General features: G+C 41.2%; 2 protein-coding genes across 2 annotated transcripts in view; both read right to left on the bottom strand.

Annotated features, from left to right (window-relative positions):
- Positions 1–2868, bottom strand: part of IL31RA (interleukin 31 receptor A) — a 41249-nt gene extending 38381 nt beyond the window's left edge. Inside the window, exon 1 of the mRNA XM_075526977.1 lies at positions 2493–2868. The gene's annotated coding sequence lies outside the window, so the exon portion shown is untranslated. The remainder of the gene's footprint in view (positions 1–2492) is intronic.
- Positions 2869–19833: 16965 nt separating this feature from the next.
- Positions 19834–20978, bottom strand: part of DDX4 (DEAD-box helicase 4) — a 38253-nt gene continuing 37108 nt past the window's right edge. The window contains exon 17 of the mRNA XM_075488613.1: positions 19834–19914. Within this exon, the coding sequence (XP_075344728.1) occupies positions 19834–19914 (81 nt within the window). The remainder of the gene's footprint in view (positions 19915–20978) is intronic.

Here is a 20978-nt window from a genome sequence, read left to right as displayed (position 1 = left end):
GCCAGATCCAAATCTCTTACAGTTGCCAGACTTGGATGGTTTTAACCTGAAGTTTGTACAGAATACACACCTGTCAGAAGATCGGAAGGAAGATTTTCTGTACTACGAGCATTAGTTCACCTTGCCCAGCCTTGCCTCTTAAAGTAAGACCAATTCCAGATGTTCCAGAGTAAAACACATATCCACTTAAATAATGTTAGCAAACGGTGTTTCGCACAAAAGCAAATAAAAACTTTCCTGGACTGTTCAGGGAATCAGCTACGGCCCCAAAACGCAGGATATAATTTATAATCTCTGTCCTAATGCAGTGCCGCAAGTGTTACAAGAACGCAGAGAACAGTACAGGTAATCCTGTGCTCCCATGGACACAAGAAGGAAAGAGAACAAAATGAGCGCGAAACCTCACTTTCATACTTCCTCCAGAAGTATGGAAGACTTTCATCCATCACTCAGAGAAGATGACCGTGACCCCGTAGCTTACCTGTACACATAATATACCATTCTGAAAAAGATTTAATCATATATTCTAGAAAACATTATAAACTCAGACTCATTACAGGCTCAGATAATAGTGAGTTTTGCGCTTATACTACTATTGTTATCACTTATTCTTGGTTTTAGGAGTTAATTTGGAATATAGTCAATAGCTACACACCATTTCATCTCATATCTTTTTCACAGTGATTAAGAAGCTTGCTTACACTCCCACTATCAAATATCCTTCTCCATATTCATCTCAACCTTATATAAATGTAAAGAGTATACATTAAGTTATCTTTAAAAGATTTGGTTTTCCATTTTCTCTGGTTATTTTTTTTATATTCTCTTTTGAAAGTTCTCCAGTATTTCACACCCTTCCTGAAGCGTGGACACAGTATCTGAATAGTCAGAGCTAGATTTACCGGAGTGAGCTACAGCCTCCATTGCATTAATGCAGTAAATGTATAACATGACAGAGAAGCGTCTGCACAGCTAACCTTCACCTCTTCCTTACCACCTTTCACTGCTGGATGCTAAACACCTCATGTACCTTGTTAAAGGAACATAAGATCACTACCAGACACTTACCTGCTATTCCTGTTACTGTACATCTAAGCAGAACATTGGCCCTTTTTTCCCCCGACAAAGGACACAGTCATCTAAATCGGTTTTTACATTACTACTTTCCAAGAGTTTTTTGTCCTGTTGAGTATCCTGTATTTTTTAATCCCAAATATATTTATCTTGGTGTTGACCTGCATAAGACAATTACCCGATCACCCTAATTCAGATCATCTCGTAAAGGTTATACATCGTGTTTTTCTTTTGGTTTACTACCTATACTGTAAACTTTACTAACAATACATCTTAGTCAAAACTGCTAGCTGAAACATGTCATGGTAGTGTGCAACCAGGCTCCATGTGATCTACTAAAACCAGCTACATTTAGAGATCTCCCAGTATGGCATTTTTTAATTGAAAATGTTCCCTATAAGCACCAAATAAAGCAAAAAATTACCAGACTTATACAATTATTATAGAAAAATCAAGATCTTTGACGTTCAATACTGCAAGCTCTATGATATAAACCTAAAGCTTTTTTTTCCCGTTTTTATCCCTTTTGAGATCTGTTACTGATAAGCCTCTACCTGACAGAAAAATCTGAACTGACCATTCTGTTCCTTTGCCCAATACATGACGCTTTCTTCAAGCATGAAAGCATGCTTGAAAAAGCTTCTTAATTAACAGGTAGAGGCTAGAAGCTGGATTTCAACTATTGAGAAAATTAATATTTTCATTTATTCAGTATCTTAATTCACAGGTAGGTAGAGGCTAGAAGCTGGATTTCAACTATTTTAGACAATCATCTTCAAAAGACAACAGTCACACAGTCCATTACTGATGAGACGTTCAGTGCAGCTTCCCCAATTTAAGCATGAGCACGTACAGGTGATACTCATGACGGATGTGTACACAAACATAACAGAAAATTATTTTTTCCCAGGAGGCAGAAGCTGTGCAAGCACAGAAGAAGCATGGTGCCAGTGTATTTAAATCTGATACTCCACTTTGAGAAAATTTGAGAGAATACAAACAATTTAAGCAGCCAGCAGTTAGCAAAGAGCTTTTACTGCCTTTGATGACTGCATATATTGCAAACATTTTGAGAACTAACTCTTACCATTGCACACACAAAGAAAACCACTGCCAAGCACCTGTATCACATTCTTCCCAAAAAGAAACAGACACAATCAGCTAAACAAAAAGTTCTTACTGTCTCATGGACTTAAAAGAAAGAAACTGAAAGGAATTGCTTGGCCCGAAGAGACACAGAAGCATGCACTGCCTCAAGTCTGGGATGAACATCTGGAGAGATGTCAATGCAAGCACGCATCACTACTGGTAAAGATCCACTCGAGTAACGCTCCGGGGAAGAATTTCACCCTTTTCCATGCTCCGTACTAACAAAAATGAGCAGCGGGACCTCCGCTAAAAAACCACTTTTCACTTACCGCAGCTGCAGAACGGGCGCTTTGCTTAACAGGGACCTCTGCCTCCCCGCAACTGCGAGGCGACGTGAGACAATAGGAAGTTACCAGGCTGAGCACAAGCAACGCTTTTTCCTGTAATTCTGAAAGACAGAAACCACCGCCCCCGGCGCCAGAACTCGCGGGGAGTGCTCTCTGACTCCCCCGACTCCAGCTGCCTCCGCACTGCCCCTGAGCCCCGCCGCCCGCGGGAAACGCTGCCCAGGAGAACGGAGCTGCCGCCGCGGGCGGACGCCCTGCCTTCCCCGGCTGCCGGCGGCGGGAACCCCCCGAAAGGGGCCGGCGGGGCGCGGCGAGCACGGCCCCACCCGCCCCCTGAGCCCCCGCCTCGGGGGCCGCGCGGGACCGAGGGGCGAAGCCTCCAAGGCGCCCTCCCTCCCCCGCCCCGGGCCGCCGTGCGTGCCCGGGGACGCGGGGGGCTGAGGCACGGCCGCGGGGCTGCCGCCCGCCCGCCGCGGCGACCCCACCTGCCGGGCGGGTCTGCGGCCGGCGGGAAGCGGGGCCGGGGGGCTGCGGGGCGGCGGCCGGCGGGAAGCGGGGCCGAGGGGCGGCGGGAAGCGGGGCTGGGGGGCTGCGGCCGGCGGGAAGCGGGGCCGGGGGGCCGGCGGGCTGCGGGAAGCGGAGCTGGGGGCTGCGGCTGGAGGGAAGCAGGGCCGGGGGGCGGCAGCCAGCCGGGGCGGGGGAGACGCGGCTGCTGACCCAGGCTTGCTGTCCCAGCAAAGGGACAGCCTGCAACTCCCCCAGCTGTAGAGCTTCGGGGTGCATTGGCACAAGCGTCACCATACTTTCAAAGGGCATTAAGTAGTCAGCTACATAATGATGTACACGGCAAAATTTTGATGCAAGTGAGTCAATTCAACAATGTTTTTACACTGCATAAATATGCACCTTGAAACAAGCATATTAGGTAACAGCCGTCACCGAGGAGCGCTCTCACCAACGTACCTCATGCATTATTTAGGGCATCGGCACTGTAAGAGAAACAAGTGAAGTTATCATCCCTTTTAAAGCTAACAAATGTATTCCAATTAATGACTTGGAAGAAAACTGCAGCCAGCCATCAGCAACACAGAAAGGAATAAAAAGAATGAGAATTAGAACAAATACTGCAATTCAGAGGGATACTGTAAAGTCAGTAAATGGAAATCCCAAATCCCCAGTAATTTGCCTCTTACTAAGCACTGACAGTCTTCTAAGCAGACACTTTCCAAGAACAGATACTGCATTTTAATACCTTAATTAGTAGAGATGTCATCCAGAGGTCTTGGCCCCAGTTCAGGAAGAGATCCATAACAGACAGTAAATGTGTTTATCCTACACTAGTGTCATAGGCAAGACAAGCTGTGGCAGATTAAGATACAGAGGTTTATTTTATAACCAGTGATATTTGAGCTGTCAGCCTAATCGGTTCTCTCACCCACTCACTTAGGCCCACCACCCCTTCCCATCGGGGAGACAGCCGCTGGTCTGGGAAGGCTGTGCTGGCTCCTCCCTGCTCCACAGCTGCTCACCACTACCAGCCCCAAGCATGAACAGCCAAGGACCCCAGGCTCCCCCAGTGTTTGTCTCCATGTATCTCTCTCATCTCCAGCATCTCTCCCCACTTCCAAGATCCTTCTCCCTGCAGGATGGTCACCTTCTTTCTGCTCCCCAAGCCCCTGGCTTTCCCACATGATAGTCTACACGCAAAAGCACAAAGCACGATCAGCCTACTCACTGACTCATGCCTGTTCTTTGATGGGAGGATTCAGGAAATGCCCCTTTAGTTTAGTTCAGGTGTTACAGGAAGTCACAAGCAGCCCAACACAGCTGTAGCTAGCAAGCAGCAGGATTGTACTCCAGAGTTGAAAGCTCAGTTTCAGACCCTCACCCTGCACATGCACCCACAATTACTTGTGGTAATTGCCTTGTCATTGACAATTTAAGCTTTTCTTTTTTCTTTTGCCTACCACAACTACCCAGTCCAACATCTCCCTGCTGATCCCAGTCTGTAAATGAGCAGGCCGGCTGAGAGGGAAATCCCCCAAGCACAAGCCCTATGTCTCAGGCCAAGCTGTTGGAGGGCTGACATCCATTTCATTGACTCGTTCCCACTGCCGTGACTTGTCCAGCTCATGTTTTTGCATGCCTCTCCCTCACAGCTGCCATTTGAACACAGAAGCTCAGCGCCCATTCCAACTTTCAGAGCACTTGTCAGCCTTCACCCTCTTTAGCTCATCGTCAGATTCAGCCAGGTAGCCTGTTGATTCCCTTTTTATTTTTTGAATTATGTGGCCATCATCCATGACCTCAGTATAAGGCTGCACTGTGACCTGCTTTGATGTTTCTAAATGCCCTCTGCGATTTAGAGGTATTGCAATACATTAGCATGTATACCAGCATTTTGAAAACTTCCATTTATTTTACTACTAGGTAACACATAAAACAGAAATGTGATTAAACAGAAACAGACCCAAACTGTAACCTAAAGTCTCCTTGACATACTACTTTTTTTTTCTTTACTGAGCATGAAAGCAAGGGCAGGACTAGACCTTTATTTTCTTTAAATTATTTGGACCTGTATTCTGGAGTTGGTCTAAGAGTTGCCTGTGCTGACAGATTAATACGTTGTTTTTATTGACTTACTGGAAGATGGCTGCTCAGTCTTTCAAAGTGATGAAAAGTTGCACCAGACCTAACAAAAGAGTTAAGCAAGTGCTTAACTTCTAAAAACCTTGAGTCATCATTCTGACTGCCTCCGGACTACTTACATGCTTAAATTAAAGCTCCCATAGTCTTAAATGTTTTGGTGTGGCCTGGGCTGTAGCACTTAGGGGATTCCAGGATGTAGAGGGCACTTAAAGTGGCAATAACTGTTCCAGCTACCGCCATTTGTAATGATTTAATAGTAAAGGGAAAAACATCTTACAAAAAAAGGTGATGTGACTTACCAAAAGTGATTTGCCATAGGAGACAGGAAACCTTTACAGTATAATAGGAATCAGGCCAAAAATGTGTTTTCATATCAATGCTTACAGATGCTTTTATCAAGTTTGCACATGAATGTTCTAAAAGGACAAACTCTTCTCTCCTGAGGGTGGGAGGAAAGTGAAGCTGCTATTCCTGAAACACAGAGGAACAAAGTGCCTTCAAAAGGAAGACTCACTGTTTTCATTGCCCACTCCTCTCTACCAGTGTTCTTTTGGCTGGAGATTCAGGGATGGCTGCTCGAGGGACTGGCTGATCCCAGATGCTACCCCCTCTTGAAAGGCAGCATTTGCTCTGTCCTCATTTGCAGGATGAGACAGGACACTGCAGAACTACTGCTAAAAATCTGACCCTCATCGCACATTAATTTTCTACCTTACAGTAGCTCGGTTTCAAAAAGCACTTCTCTTCTGTATTATGTATGACCACACCCTATAAAGTTACTAATCACTGTGAGCCTGTGTAAGTTAACACTTTGGCACAGAACAGAGAACTGTGTAGTTAAGTGGAAAAATGAGGTGCCCTTCTACCGGCCAGCCTGCAAACTGATCTTGCAAACTGATTGTGCAGTCTTGATGAAAACAGGTTTGATGGAAAACATGTACAGAATTTTACCTCAAGAAGTGACAAAGTTGGTTTTAACCATGAAATATTTGAAGACTCAGTGATATTGTACGAAAAGGGGACACACACAAACAGAACCAACTACTAAAACAAGAGAAGGTAACATTTTCTAAAAATCATCCACACACAGAGGAAACCCTCAAGCATTCGGAACTGTAATTTCAAGAAGCACTTAAAAACTCTGCCACATTTTGAGCTGCATGTACATCTTCTTCTGATCCATCCAACTGGGATGCAACACTTTTAAAATCAAAGATACCTGAGTGCCAGACTAGCACATGAGAAGAATCAAAACATTTCAAAATTTCAGGGACAGATTCTCATTCCAGGAATTAAAAAAAAGGTACAACACTTCTAATTACACCTCACTTGTTCAACCATTTCAAAAAAATTTAAATAATTTGAAAGTTATGTACTGAAAGCAGTTCTAGGCTAACCATCCTTGCCAGCTCAATCATCCGTGAACTGAAGGCAGGAATGAGTGAACCAGGGAGATCTATATGAATGGGCAAAATAGTAATGACCAAGAAAAGCAAACTGGCCGTGTCCATGTTAACCATTTCACCAGCATCCTGAAAAGCCATTGCTGTTGGCAAGGAAGAAGTCAAGATGCACGTGGCAGTGACATATGTTGAGAAGGTAGCATTGCCTGACCTACTCCGATAAATTTGCTACCTTGCCTCACAAATGTCTAGCCAAAGGAAGCTCAAACATAACTCTTGTCTTAACTCTGCCCTTCCCATCTATTTCCACTCTGCCTATGGCTCTCCAAGCCACACAGGTTCCCCAATCCTTATAGCAATACTTCTTTCTTTTTCTATCCTGCTACAAAGGCTTCAGTCAGATCTTGATGAGCCACTCTCTTGAAAACCACTTTCCCCACACTTGATGCAAAGCACTGACTAATTCAAATACCAAAGACATAACTTGATTTTCCTATAAACTTGTAATCGTAACGTAATTGCAAAAAGAAGAAAAATATTACATCTTGGGTTTCTAAACCAAAGACTCTTACACTGAGTCTTTTTTGTTTACATTCTCAAGTCAACTTTAATGCTAATGTTAATATAGCCTGCAAAAGACCACCTGATTGAGACTTGAATTTATTTTTACAGAAGTTCAAAGGTAGCCATGCCACATTTTTTGTGGACAGGTTTTGTAGCTAGAAAAGGATTAACATAAAAGTAATCTGTAATTTCATAATTTTTTATTTAACTATTTTAATTATTTTAATTATTTAATTATTATAATTATAGAAACATAGTTCTTAAATGTTATCTATCTTATATTTCTAACTACTGAAAGGACAGCAGCACATCTTTGAAAAAAGGCTTTTCTGGTATACACAACAGCAAATAAAATTAATGGTTTGTATTCAAATTTGGAAATTCTAACTGCTTCAAGAACCTACAGCTTCCTTGCACAGTAACATGAAAATTTGTATTACTTCAGATCTGGCACGTTAATGTCATAGGAGATGAGTAGCATGGTTTTAAAGTTATATTGCAAACTGAGTCACATTCTGACTGCTTTACAAAAGATCACCAAATACACATAGTTGTGTAGCTATACCATATAATGGAAACTATCATTGTAAGAATATTTTTTTCCTGTCAGCAGTAGGATAAAACTTTCTTCTGCATATGAGGATGCATTGTTACCAGTTTATAAAAGGTACTATTCCACAGCAATGCAAGCCAATAAAAGCTGGCACTGCCCCACTCCCTCCTTTACCTCACTGACATTCCTGACTTGTTTCTTATGCCAGTACTTGTGCTCACAAGACCCTGTATAAGCTAACTTGGTTCTACATCACTTGTTAGGTTGACTTCTTCCTGGGCCAATGACCTGAACCACCTCATTCCCCTAAATGTAAAGAGGAAGGGCTGGTTACTGACTTTCCTTGACTTAAGCCATTGCAGAACCCCACACAAATAAAAGCCATGAGTGTTCTTCTATTCCCTACTGATTTAGCTTGCGTGGGGGGAAAATCCAGTGCAAATAGACCCTGTTATCAATTTCTCAGTATACACAACTCTGTTTTTCAGTAAATAACTTGTCATCAGAAATCTCCTAGCATCAACCTCCACGCAAGGCTGCATTTAAGGGCTGAAAAATTAACTATGCCCTTCTTAAATTTCATTTTAGGATAACATAAAAATTCCACAGCAGCAGAACCTTCAAAACCATGCTCTTAAATCACTGATTTGTGACTACAGCCTTAGTTTCAATGCAATACCTTGGCCAAGCTTGACTACCTTATCAGTGAACAAGCAACAAAACATGCAACAACTGTATCACTTTAATTTGACATAGTTTAGGGGCAGACCTACAAACTGGCCAAACCTAACAGAAGGGGTAAGAAATGTGTCAATTGCTATGCTGTTCAGTGAGCAACTGCCCACATTTAATACATGCAGAAAGGTTTTAACAGCTAAATGTAATTCTTTGTGAACTATCTTAATCTCTGTTCTACAGAGGATTTATTACTCAAGAAAAGAATCAGGTGTTTTCCTAAGAAGGCCACAAAGCCGTTATCCATTTCAGAATAGAGAACTATGCAATACTTCCTTCCCGTCACATCTTCCTTCACAGTATTGCAACACTGTAGCATCAGCGGTAATTGCAATCAGTTAAAACGCTGGCAAACAAGAGATGTTTTATCCCCAGAGTGCTGCCTGTGGAAGTTCACTCCAGAAATTTTTTAAATGTTTTCATCCTACAGTAATTCAAGCTTCCCAAACCTTTTACTACAATTACAAAGGCAGAGAAACATAATTAAACCCATTTGTACAAACAAACTAAGGGAATTACTGAAAATCCCACATGGCTTTAACAGCAGGAATACAAGATGCCATTTCGTCCAATTTTCCTTCCAAGACCACAGCGAGCAGACCCCGGACGACAACTGCAACCAGCGCGACTTACTCCTGCCAGAGAGCCGTGGTGCGGGAAGCGTCGCCATACTTTATCATAACCACCACCTGCACTGAAAGCTAGTTTCTCACAAGCATATGTTTTAACAGAGACCAAAAAAAAAGGAAAAGGCTACGTAGCTGAGAATGGCGTATCATACAGATAATTCCTCTCCTCCCACACACACCACATTCGGCTTTGAAAAGACTCACATTTTTACTGGAGCTGGCAACTTGCAAAGGCAAGATGCCCAACAGCACTGCACTCTTCCAAATTAAAGGGTAGGAAGCACACTACCACACAGATACAAGACTTCCAAGAGACAAGATAGCCTCTTCAAAGGCGAATTGTGTTAAGTATCAGATTTACAAACTCTTGAGTCTCTGCTAAGCAAAGCTCCTTGCTGAGCTGGCCCCCAAAAGACAGCAGGACCATTACTTCTCAGCTTTCTTACCTTAAAACGATGTGGTTCCTGCCCCAGCATATGCCATCCCAGGCTGGGTGTACTCTGCAGTGGCAAGGTTTGGGTACCGGGGGGCCCCAGGGCGAGGAGGAGCATGGGCTGCCCAGTGCCAGACACAGCTGGTTCCAGTCACCCCAGCAGCCCCACCGCAGGGCACAGCTGAGCCCCTCAGCCGAGCTGGTGGTGCTTCAGGGAAAATGCACTTAAGAAAGGGCAAAAACGCCCAACAGGCAGAAGAAGAGGGAACAAAAAGGAGCAGCAGCACCAGAGGAACACCAGGGCCAGGGAGGAGGAGGTCCATGGTGGAGAAGGTGTTTCCTGCAGCCCACAGAGGACCCACACCAGAGCAGACAGCCTCTGCAGCCTGCAGAGGACCTGGGCCACAGCAAAGGAAAGGTGGGAGAAGGAAGGAGCAGAGCGAATTTCCTACATACTGCCCACAACACCCCACCTCCCCAATCCTCCCTACACACCTCATCGCCACTGTAGAGGAAGTGAGCATAACCTGCAGCAATACTCAGGCAGGGAGAAGTCCCTTGAGTAAAGTTGAGCTTCGAAGAGGGGGACACGAGGTGCTTTCCCTTTGTTTCAATGTTTCTCTTTATGGTTCCCAATATCTGAATCAGTAATTAAATATATATATGTATATATATAAAAATTGGCAATAATTTTCCCCAAGTCAAGTCCATTTTGCCTGCAATGGTAATTGGTAAGCAATCTATCTTTATCTTGAAAGCTTTCTTCTTCCTGTTCCTCCTTATTCTTGCCTGCTGAGGTGGAGCGGTTGGGAGTTACTGAGCAGCTGGGCAGGAGTTTGGCTGTTAGCCTGGGCCAACACACCACATCTGTATTTGTTCTACTTTCTGCTGCCTCTCAAATCAACTGGATGACGTATGCTGATAAAAGTGAGGGCACTTCAGACAAGCAGCTTTGCTGCCAATCCTGAAGCCACCTTGTCTGTACAGGAAAACTCACGGGAGGTTCAGCTATGACCCCCTCGTACTGAAGGACCAGCACCCATAAAGAAAGCTAAGGGTAAGGTGGTACAATCAAGCAGCAGCCCACCAAGAACTTCAGCAAGAACCCTGGCATCTCAGCCAGAGCATCAACAAGCTACCGCCATTTTGCCTGGTAGTCCCAGACACATCCTAAATTTAGCATCTGTTGTCATTAACAGCTGATAGTGACTGCTACGAACTCTATTTGCTGATGATGACATTTTAGTTCTCTGAGGGTTCTACCCAGAACAGCCAGAGGGATTGCAGACTGTCAATCTCCAGCTGGGCAGCTTGGGACCAGCCACTGTAGCAGCTATGAACAGGCTTTCTTCTGAAGGATGCTGGCATTGTTATGAAGTGCTTTGTGAAACTTTTCAGACTGGAAAACATTAAGAGGTAAACCATTTCACTAAAGAATCTCTAACCGTGCAAACCTGAGGTAAATCTTGGTGACTGGTGACTGAAGAATACGATACGGAAGTACAACTGCTCTTTATAAACAAACATCCCCAGCTTAAAGAGAGGGAGTTACAGAAGCAAGCATGACCAACCCAAATTTAAGACTGTGTGGGTACTCGCTAAGTCACCACATTTCTGGAATAGGACAAACAGTATAGGAAATTACTCTGATACAAATTACTTATTTCCAAGTCTCTGAAATTCTCATACAAGATTCATAGAATGATTTAAGCTCCTCCGTCCCTATTTGGATACCCATAATCGTACCTCCCAAGGAGTCAGTACAACAAGTCTTTATTTGGTGAGACCAGGCATTTTTGTTGCTGTTGTCTGAGGTCTGGTTCTTCCTCATGGATTATCAGATGTCTTATGAAGGGCATATTAACATTTAGCTAGGACTAACATGCTACCAGTTATCTACACCTTCCAATAAATCATTGCTTTCTATTCTTAAGTTGTACCTATTGTACTTGCAGTCTTTGTGCACAAGAAAAATTCCTGAAGAAAAGCGGTTCAGTCAGGGTGGGTTGTATACTCACTGGTCTAGACAGTAGATGTGAATAAAGCAAGTGTGTTCAGTTCTAGAAGTGATCTCTAAAGTTTGAGCAGACCAACTGCTACAAAAAAGCTTATAGTGCATGCTCAGCAATTAGTTTATTCTGGAGAAGAATGTTACCTTTTACTTGGTACATTTGAGCATGCTGTATATGACTTCAAAATACAGAATCTCCTAAGGAAAACCATGTCTTTCCTCTAATACAATTTAGTTTATTAGATGACTGGCATGTTTAGACTGAAAAGCCCACAGAACAGAGCTGCAGGGGTAGTTTCACAGTTTCAACTGATACATGGTAACAGTCTTAAAGCAACAAACCCAGCATTTTGAAGCACTGGAACTGGAGGGGGAGAGTTGATTGTTTGGATTTTTTTAGTTTATCAAGACAAAGAATTATTGGTAAGTCACCTGCCTGTTTTCACCTCCCTGCTACTACTGGTAAAAAGGAAGCGCACCAAAAGGCCAAAATTGACTCGACTTCTTTCAGTTCAAACTTCATTTACCTTTCCAGGAAAAAAAAAATCTTTGTAAGCAACCATCCCATCTCCTGTGACTATGTCCGTATTTCACTTTGAAGAGTGAAGGAAGAGCAAAATATAGCATTCTTTAAAGTTCAGAGCTATTTAGTAAGGATTAGATATTGAAACCTATTTTAGCTGACTCAAAAAAGGAGTGGAAAGACAACAATGCAAGGAAATCCTGCTTGATAGTATTATACTGCAATAGTGATGACAAGCTAGTACATTGAAATCGGTTAACTACAGCCACTGTCCATAGTTTTCGCAGACAATACCAGCAGGCAACAGGCACACTTACAGTGAGTTCCAAAGAAAATATTATTCTTCATTTATATATGGAAAGCAGGCTCTGACAGATGAGTCAGATTTCTACAACTATTTAGACGTGTAAGGAGGAAGACATCTTTTCAGTAGTGTTTGGCTCCTAAATAATTTGTCCAGTCAACTCTGAACAAAGAGCTGACTCCCTAGCCTTGAACACAAAGTAGTTCCTTTAAGTATCCTGCCTCACCATAATAGTTTCACTTAATAAAAACAAATAAAAGCCAACTCATTACACTCAGAGGTGCCGAAGACTGTACTGTACAGTTACTTTGAAGAAAATAAACAGCATAAAATGAAAAACATTTAATATTTATATTTCAAGCACTACTGAACTATAGCCTAGAGTTACCGTTCCACTTGATTCCAACGTCTTCCTTAAGTTAATTAGAAAAAATTAAAAGATCAGAAAAATTTTAAGAGAATGTGCTTAAATGTAAGACTCCCATGTCCTTGGTCCATATTCCATAGGCATATGATTTATTCTACTGTTGCTTGTTGGCTACTGCAGTTAAGAGATGGAAACAATCATACCATAAAAACCTCAAATAACAGAGGGTTTATAAGAAATGCCATCGCCAAAGACCGAAGCTAAGCACACAGAATAATAGTCACAGAAAATAAAATCTGCAGTGACAGAATTAAACAGTATGTTCATATTCGAGAATTCCTACTGTACAGGACCATGTACAGACATCGACATCTGACCCAAGACCCATCCATATATGGTGTTATTGAGGACAAAGTTGTGACAGATGTCACAATATCCCCCTCTTGTGTCACCAGGGAATTCCCTGGAACTGCTAAACAACACGCTCAAAATACTGAACTGGCTAACAGAAAAAAAAACACTTATTGCGACCTAGCATTAAAGGTTTACAGTTTGTTTTAAATCAAAGAGGAATGTAGATTTTGTATAAAGCCAACAGACACACTGACAAATGTCCAGCGAGCTCGGTTTCTACTCCCTGCCCCGACTGAGATCAATAAGGAGAGACAGGTCCTTTCTCTGGTATTTTTTAAGCTAATTTGCAGAACACAAATTCCAACAAATACTACCACCAATTAAAAAGACATTTGCAGAACAGGCTATTTAGGAAATCAAACTATAGTGAAGACTTTATATCTGTCAAAACATTGTGAAGGATTTAAATCAATCTGGTATTAAATAGTTTTGAGGACATAGTATTGTATCTTTCTCTTGGTCTGAACTCTTGTTTACAATCCTTCAATTCCTACACCCTTAATTTTTGAGATGCAGCCCTTAATCAGCAAATTTAAACATACTGTCAGAATGCCTGCTTTTCTCAGCTACTACCTGCAGATCCCTTAGAACTAGCCCATAGCCCATGAGCAGCTGCAGATCAAAGGCTGTAAACTACTAATTTACATTTCTCTTTAGTGACAAGAACTGGACATCATTTGCACTCAAACTAGCATCCCATTAGCATCAAAAGCAGAACACTTGCTGTAAATGTTGTTTTATGTATGTCCCATAAATATCAAATCTCACTTGGAAAAAAATTCCCAACTACAATTCTCTGGACTACTGTTGTCTGCTCTATTTCTCCAACTACCCTAGAAATCCTTTGCTGGATGCACTGCTATTTCAATTCACTTTGAAGACTGATGACTATAATCACACCCTGAATTCCTAAGAGACTCTCCCCAGCCTTCTTCACTCCTATTGCTACCTGAAATAGTAGGGATCATAGGAGGTCCCCGGTCCAATCTCTTGCTCAAAGAATCAGTGAGGAGACTAGAGCATGTGGCTCAGGGCTTTATCCCATCTCGTCTGGAAAACTACCAAGGATGGTGTTCTGCACCAGGAGGTGCTGGTCCATTACGACCCTAGTAAGAAAGGCACTCAGACTGCCTAAGGTATCATTTTAAATGCTACTAGAGTTCAGCATTTGTCCAAGCTGCATTGCACAGGACCTGTTCCTCCAGCCTGCCCAGGTCACTCTGGATGGGAGCCCTGTTCTTGAATGCATCTGGTGGTCCCCCTCAGCATGGTATTTATTACCTGCCAGGCTGAGAAGCAAGTGGTCCCTCACCTCCTCCTAATCCTAGGGTATTTTTTTCCTAGCTGCTTAAAACTAGCAGTTCAGTTATCCTGTGATGTGTCAGAACTCCCAGCTTCTTCTCAACTTTTGAGTTTTTGTCTGCTGGTTTGATTTGTTCTCACAGAATCAGAATCACAGAATGGTTGAGTTTGGAAGGGAACTCTGGAGGTCATCTTGCCCAACTGCTATAAGCCTGAAACTTATTAAAATGTTTTTCATTTCCCTTTCATTTTTACTCATGAATAGTATTCAGTCCTTTGTGCAATTTCTTAGCCTTCCTCTGCACTAACATACCAGTAACTTTTATCTGTAAGAACTTAGTTGCCTCAGAGTATTTTGAGTCATGATCATTATTTCCAAAGAAATTGCGCCCATTTACTTTTAAGATACCACGCCTGACTTCGTAAATCTGTATCCAGACTACTGAGTACTTGGTGGAATGTAGTTTAATTACAGTGACAGAACATTCATGTAACAGAAGGACAGTACTGTCTGCAACCACAGCTGTACACCAATGAGGTTCATACCCCAGTGCTCTATCACAGTACAGCCTAGGTAGCTGTGAAGAGAAAAATTAAGAGTTTTTAATCAGTACAAGACTCAAACATAGCCGGGGGGGAAATCCAAGAGATGGAACCCAAAACCATACATTTTTATCATTTGGTGAGAGTCCCAGAAAATAAAGGATAATAAAAACAACTCGTGTTCCTACTTAGCAGTGCAACAGGATGCACTAGGATGATCACAGTGTGTAGGGTCACCTGTTTTGTACGGTTGTTGTTTCTTTTTTATATATATTCAAATGCATCAAACAATTTTAAGAATCATTTCAGGCACCCCAGAAACAAGCCACGAAAACCCAAGTGCTACATGAATTCTGCCATGTGTTCAGAAAACTGCACAATCACACCAATGATCACAGACTGACCAGTAACAGAAAAACAGCCATACACACCATCCTTATTGGGTTTACAGGATCAGAGCAGACATCTGTCCCAGCACATTTCCATTCCAGGAGTGCAGAGTGGTTCACAGAATATCCAACCTCCCCACTACCAACTGTCTAGCAGCTCTAAATGCTTTGAAAAATAAAAAAGATAATGTCTATGGGGACTGGTATTTATGCTAGTTATGGAGGCAGAGCTTGTTTCAGATAAAGTCCGTTTATCAAAGCTAGCACTTCTGCAAGGTTCTCTCTGCTATTCCTCCTTCATTTTTCAGCTACACAAAGAAACCCTTGACTTCACTTACTCTTTGCCACTCCTAGAACTGCTGTTCTGATCAGCATCCACAGTCAAAACAGTTGTCACAAGTCACCTCTACAGACTTTCCTCCCTTTTCATCTTCATGACTGCAGTCCTCTCAGACTCTGATGAGAAACTCAACTCATGAGGGAAAAAAAGTTCAGGCATTGTATTAAGTGTGTTAATATTGCAATGTGACAGAAATAAGAAAATGCAGCATTCAAAGTATTGTTGAAGGAAATAAGGCTTGATGGCATTTTGCAACACTAGCTTGTCAAGAACCCCCAGCTTAATCTTGAACTACACTCCAATACAAAAGGAATTTTTGATATAAACATGGAGGTAAAGATAGGAAAAAGTATTCAAGGACCTGAGGTTAGCGCAACTGTAGGCAGCAGAAGCATCTAAAAGGAATTACAGGTACATTGTTCTCAGGTTTCAATCACTTCAGTGAAACCTTTTAAGAACACTCATCCTGACTGCCTGTCCCAACTGCAGGACAACAGGACTCATTCTGAGTGAAGAAGGTATTAACATAGTATGTCCCAGTAAGATTTTCAACATGTTCTCCATAGAAATATAAAATTACCTGAGTGCAGGAATAAAAGTAACAGAGAGGCAGCTGACAGGGCAGTTCACTCCCCACCCCAACTTCCCTTGTTTGTCAGTGTTTTCCTCCAGCTGAGAATAAGACTGAAATATTTTCCTGCAGATTAAACATGTATTTAGTCACAAGAGGCTTTAAACAAAACTGGATATTCGAAAAGGAACCGTAGTTTTCTGCAAATATTATTCTTGAAGTTTTCCATCTTCCTTAATCCTAATTCTCCCTCACTCCCTTTTCAATGGGCATCTATACTGCTGATCAAACAAAATTATCCGACATCAGACTTGATTCTTCAATTTCTCATCCTCTCATAAAAAGTAAATCTGAGTTATTTTCCTCTTAAAATTATTTCATTACCATTCTAGGGACAGACCCAACCCATTTGTTGGGTTTGGTTTTTTTTTTAATGATGTAGCAGGAAAAAAATTAACAATATGAAAACATTTGCTTGTGGCAACTCCTACCACCTTCAGAAACTATTTAAATGAAAGAAATGGCCAGTTCTATTCCCTTAGGAAAGGGGCAGTTATGCAGAAAACCAGACTGAAGTTGTGGAATGCACAGATAAGAAATAAACATTTCCATGTAAAAGAAATGCAAAAAAGTCTGTCTTGCCCAGAATAATAAGGTGTGTGTTGAACAGTACTATGCTTTAAGTTTATTTATGGACTGTTGTAAAAGGGAACTTCAAGCACAAACGTCTGCAAACACTGTGCCACCAAACGTTCCAGAGAGACTTTACCACAGGTTCCAGATTTATGTGTGCACTATTTAATGCACTACCAATTATTACATTGGTAAAGTCAGCTGCCTATTGCTTTTTTGTGTTAAATAAATTATTTTTGTTAATACTTTTGATAAATTCAATACCCTATGGCACATTTACACCTAGCTGAAGCAGAAAAAAAAAGAAAGAATGTAATTCAGTGCATAATGCCACTATCTTTCAAAGCAAAGAGATACTATACTTCAGGACTGCATGCAGGCAAGTTCAAGTAGAAGTTCTGTGCAACCTCTTTTTTCGTAGAAACATGAGGAAATAAATCAAGCAAGTCCCTGCATGGAAAGACAACATGCAAAAGGTATCTATAAAGAACAGAGTAATGAAACAGTAAATCAGCAAACATGCACGTTGAAAAGATAAGGCAAGTGTGCACACACATCCACTCTTCAGTTTTACCCTTACTTAGATAAAGGTTTATTCAGAAAACCAGACTGATTATAAAACTGTCTTCCCACCCATCCCAAATTACACAAATATGAATACTCTTTTCTCAAAATATTTAAGGAAAGCCCATGTGTTCTGATAAACATGTTGTATACAAACACTCTTAATTCTTGTAGGAGTAATTTGAGATGTTATGTTTGATAAACTGTAATAGGTACTAAAAAGCTATTCTAATCATTACCTTCCAAGCTACAAATAAAATGCAAGCCTGAGATTGCTGCAGCTTTAACTTCCACTCACCACACCTTACGGCCTTTAATCAGGTATGACAAGTTGTACCTTCAACTCCTCTAAAGATTAAATTCCACCATGTTTAGCTTTTCATTCAGTGCTTCTAAAGGAAGATGTTGAGCAATTTGAGCACTTGTAGTTCCCAGCAGGAAGATGTGACATAGCACAACAGTAACAGCAGCTCTAAACTAGAACAGAACCATTTTTTTTCTATCTAGCTTTCAGTGCCAGTGATTAAGAACAACAGGGCCAGAATAGCTCTTTAGGCAGTTAAAGAACTCCCCCTGCTGCCCTGCCCAACTCAAAAGGCGTAAGATGGGAGGCAAAGCAAAAAACACCCAGTGATCTAACTGGTCCTTTAAACAAGGCTAAGCCACGTTCCCGTCATAGGTTTATTCTACGTTACAAGTGGCTCATGACTATTTCCTTTGGTTGCTTTTCACAGAAATGGAAGGCTTCATCAGCCGTACAGCTTCCTCCAAAAACTACAGTTCACTCACATTTGTTGCAGCCAGCAACCAGAAACACCCTCAATTTTCTACCTGAAATTCAGAATGGAAGCAAAAATCCTTAAGGAGACTTGTCAGGAAAAGGAGTCGTGCTGCCCAGGGTACTGCACTCTGAATTACAGACTTCAAGCTTAAATACATCCGCTGCTTACGAGTTGCAATTTAGGTGTATCGTCCTTTCAGCTCACTTCCAAGTACGCAATTAAGACTTATCTTACTTTTTTGCACATTATCTAGCAGTAAAACTACAGTCTACGAAAATAATTGTATTTTTGTAAATAGATATTTAAGTAGGTATTTTTGAAAATATATTCATGCAAAAAATAAGAACGACAGCCCGCTCTTCCACAAGAACACATTCCATAGTACTGCCCAAGTCAGTTCTGATTCTCACAAACTTGGGCGTTAAACCTTCAGTCTTGTAAGCAGAGCTTAAAAGTATTATGTCCCTGTATTAACTGGGAAGACTGTACAAGAAATAGTGCTTAGCGTTGTGTGCTAAATACCAGAGAACATGAGAGAAGCTTGTAAGCTTGTTCAGCTGTGCAAAACATTACAAATTATGATTGCAATTACACTGCAATTTTCCTTTGGGATACAATGATATGCATCTTTGTAGCATACTGAATTGCTAAATAAAAAAAATTTTTTCAAAGCAAAAGCAACTTTAAGGAAATCTGCTTGAACTGTTAATGGCTTCTTACACTCTATAGCTTCTACAAGTCTGGGAAACTCTTTTGGACATGAGCCACCAAGCTTGTTATAAAGCAAACTGTTCCACAAGAAGTAAGAGAAGAGTACTTACGTCTGCCAAAGGCAAAAACACTGTACTAGAAGGAACACAGGGCTCCATCCTTCTCTGAAGACAGCTCTGTAAAAACATGTATTTCAACTAAATTGTGGATGTAGCCACTGACCTTTAGCTCCATATGGAGATGCACGTTCCATGCATGTCAAAATAATACCAGTTCATGAAACTGCAATGCTTTTTTGTGTATCTGACACATGCTTTTTTGTGTATCTGAGGTAGAAGCAACTATCAATATCAATACGCACTCCTCAAGCTTTTATTAAGTAACTGTTTACAAGATGTTTAACAGATCCTTAAGATTAAATCATGTCATCACTAGATTCAAATTTTCTAACTGACCTGTTACAAAAAGGAACGAACAGGAAGCTTAGATAAGCCCTTTACATAAAGCTCTTTCCCAGACTAGGTCATCACAAGACTATCTTCCCATGCAAAATTTTCATAACTAAAGTAGTAAGTTCAAGGGATCTACTATTTTCCACTTGCAAAAGCTCCATCTTTTTACAGCAGCATACTAGCTACCAAGAATCAAACAATTACTGAAAGTTTTAACACTTAATACCTGAAGCATTTCCTGAAAAATTGCTTTTGACTTCCTACATTAAGTGCTAATCATCACTGGGTTCATCATAACAGAGTACATATACATTGCTGAAAGCTTTAGCATATGATACGAGATACTCTTTTAAACATTAAGAGTTCCATAAGCTCAACAGTAAGGAACATTAAGTGCAACAGTTCACTTAAAGCACAACAGAATACAATCTAGTTTGGTACTAAAGTAGTTTTAATCCCATGACTCAAATGCACTTGCAGAATACGACATCTTCATTCCTCCTGGGTTCATGTTGCCTCTGCCGCCATAATTCTAGGAACACAACAGGTATCGGTTTAGAATCATTAACACTTTCAATCATTTAACAGTAAAAGTCACTGCAAAACAATTTTAGCTTTCTGCATGCATGTCTCAATGTAATTTGAACATCATTTTTTAAATAAATACAGAAGCTCTTTCATCATTAAACTTCTATACATAAGGTTTTTAGACCCCAAAGTGAAATTACTGCACTTTAATCAACCTTAGATTTTATCAGGTGTGGGAATAATCCTTCCCAAAGTTCAAATCCCAACTTATTCTCTTACCCAGCACCAATCAGTTCACACAACTTTGGGGAAACACTTCCTTCTCCACTTCTTATTTAAGAATGACTGTCTGCATTACTTTCCCAGCAAAATCCTTTTCCTTCGGAAAAAGGATGAAGCCCCATCATCTATAAGACTGTCCCAAAACAATCAGGTAAGAGCCTCCAACAGATTCTGCTTTCATATTAATCATTTGATTATCAAATGGCCCCTTCATTCATTCCCTTTGAAAGTGAATATTGTAAAAACACAAATAAGATGTTACTTTTCTTTCCCAGGAGAAAGGGCATCAGGATCCTTATTTAACACTAGATGATACAAGCCTCTCAGTAACAGTAAAACAGCAAAGAACAGCTTTAACAGTTGATTTCAAAGAAAAAAGGAGGACTGATTACAAATGTGCAGTTTCTGTCAGAATCACTGACATTAGAAGGTCTCATAAGAAAGGAATTAGAACCTGATGATCTCCAACTCAAGAGTTGGTGCACTGCATATATGTGATTAAGGGAGCAGTACTCCCAAGGCAGACAGACAGATTTCCCCTGAAACTATTCTATTCACAAGTATGTGGACGAAGAGTCACAGTGAGATTTGGTAACTCAGAGGTTGTAAAGGACATGAAGGACAGACTTGGACCTAGAAATAACAGATTTCATGAAATACTGGGAGACACACCGCAAAGGCTGGAGATGTGTATCTGGAAGCAATCTAGACTCAAAGGTTGACGAGATCCACCTTTGAAAGCAACCCATACAAATTAAAAAGTATCCTTGAACAGGAATATAGAAG

The sequence above is a fragment of the Mycteria americana genome, chromosome Z, assembly GCF_035582795.1.
Source record: "Mycteria americana isolate JAX WOST 10 ecotype Jacksonville Zoo and Gardens chromosome Z, USCA_MyAme_1.0, whole genome shotgun sequence".
In the NCBI taxonomy this organism is placed as follows: Eukaryota; Metazoa; Chordata; class Aves; order Ciconiiformes; family Ciconiidae; genus Mycteria; species Mycteria americana.
Note: the sequence above shows the minus strand (reverse complement) of the source record. Positions and strands in the feature narration are given on the sequence as shown.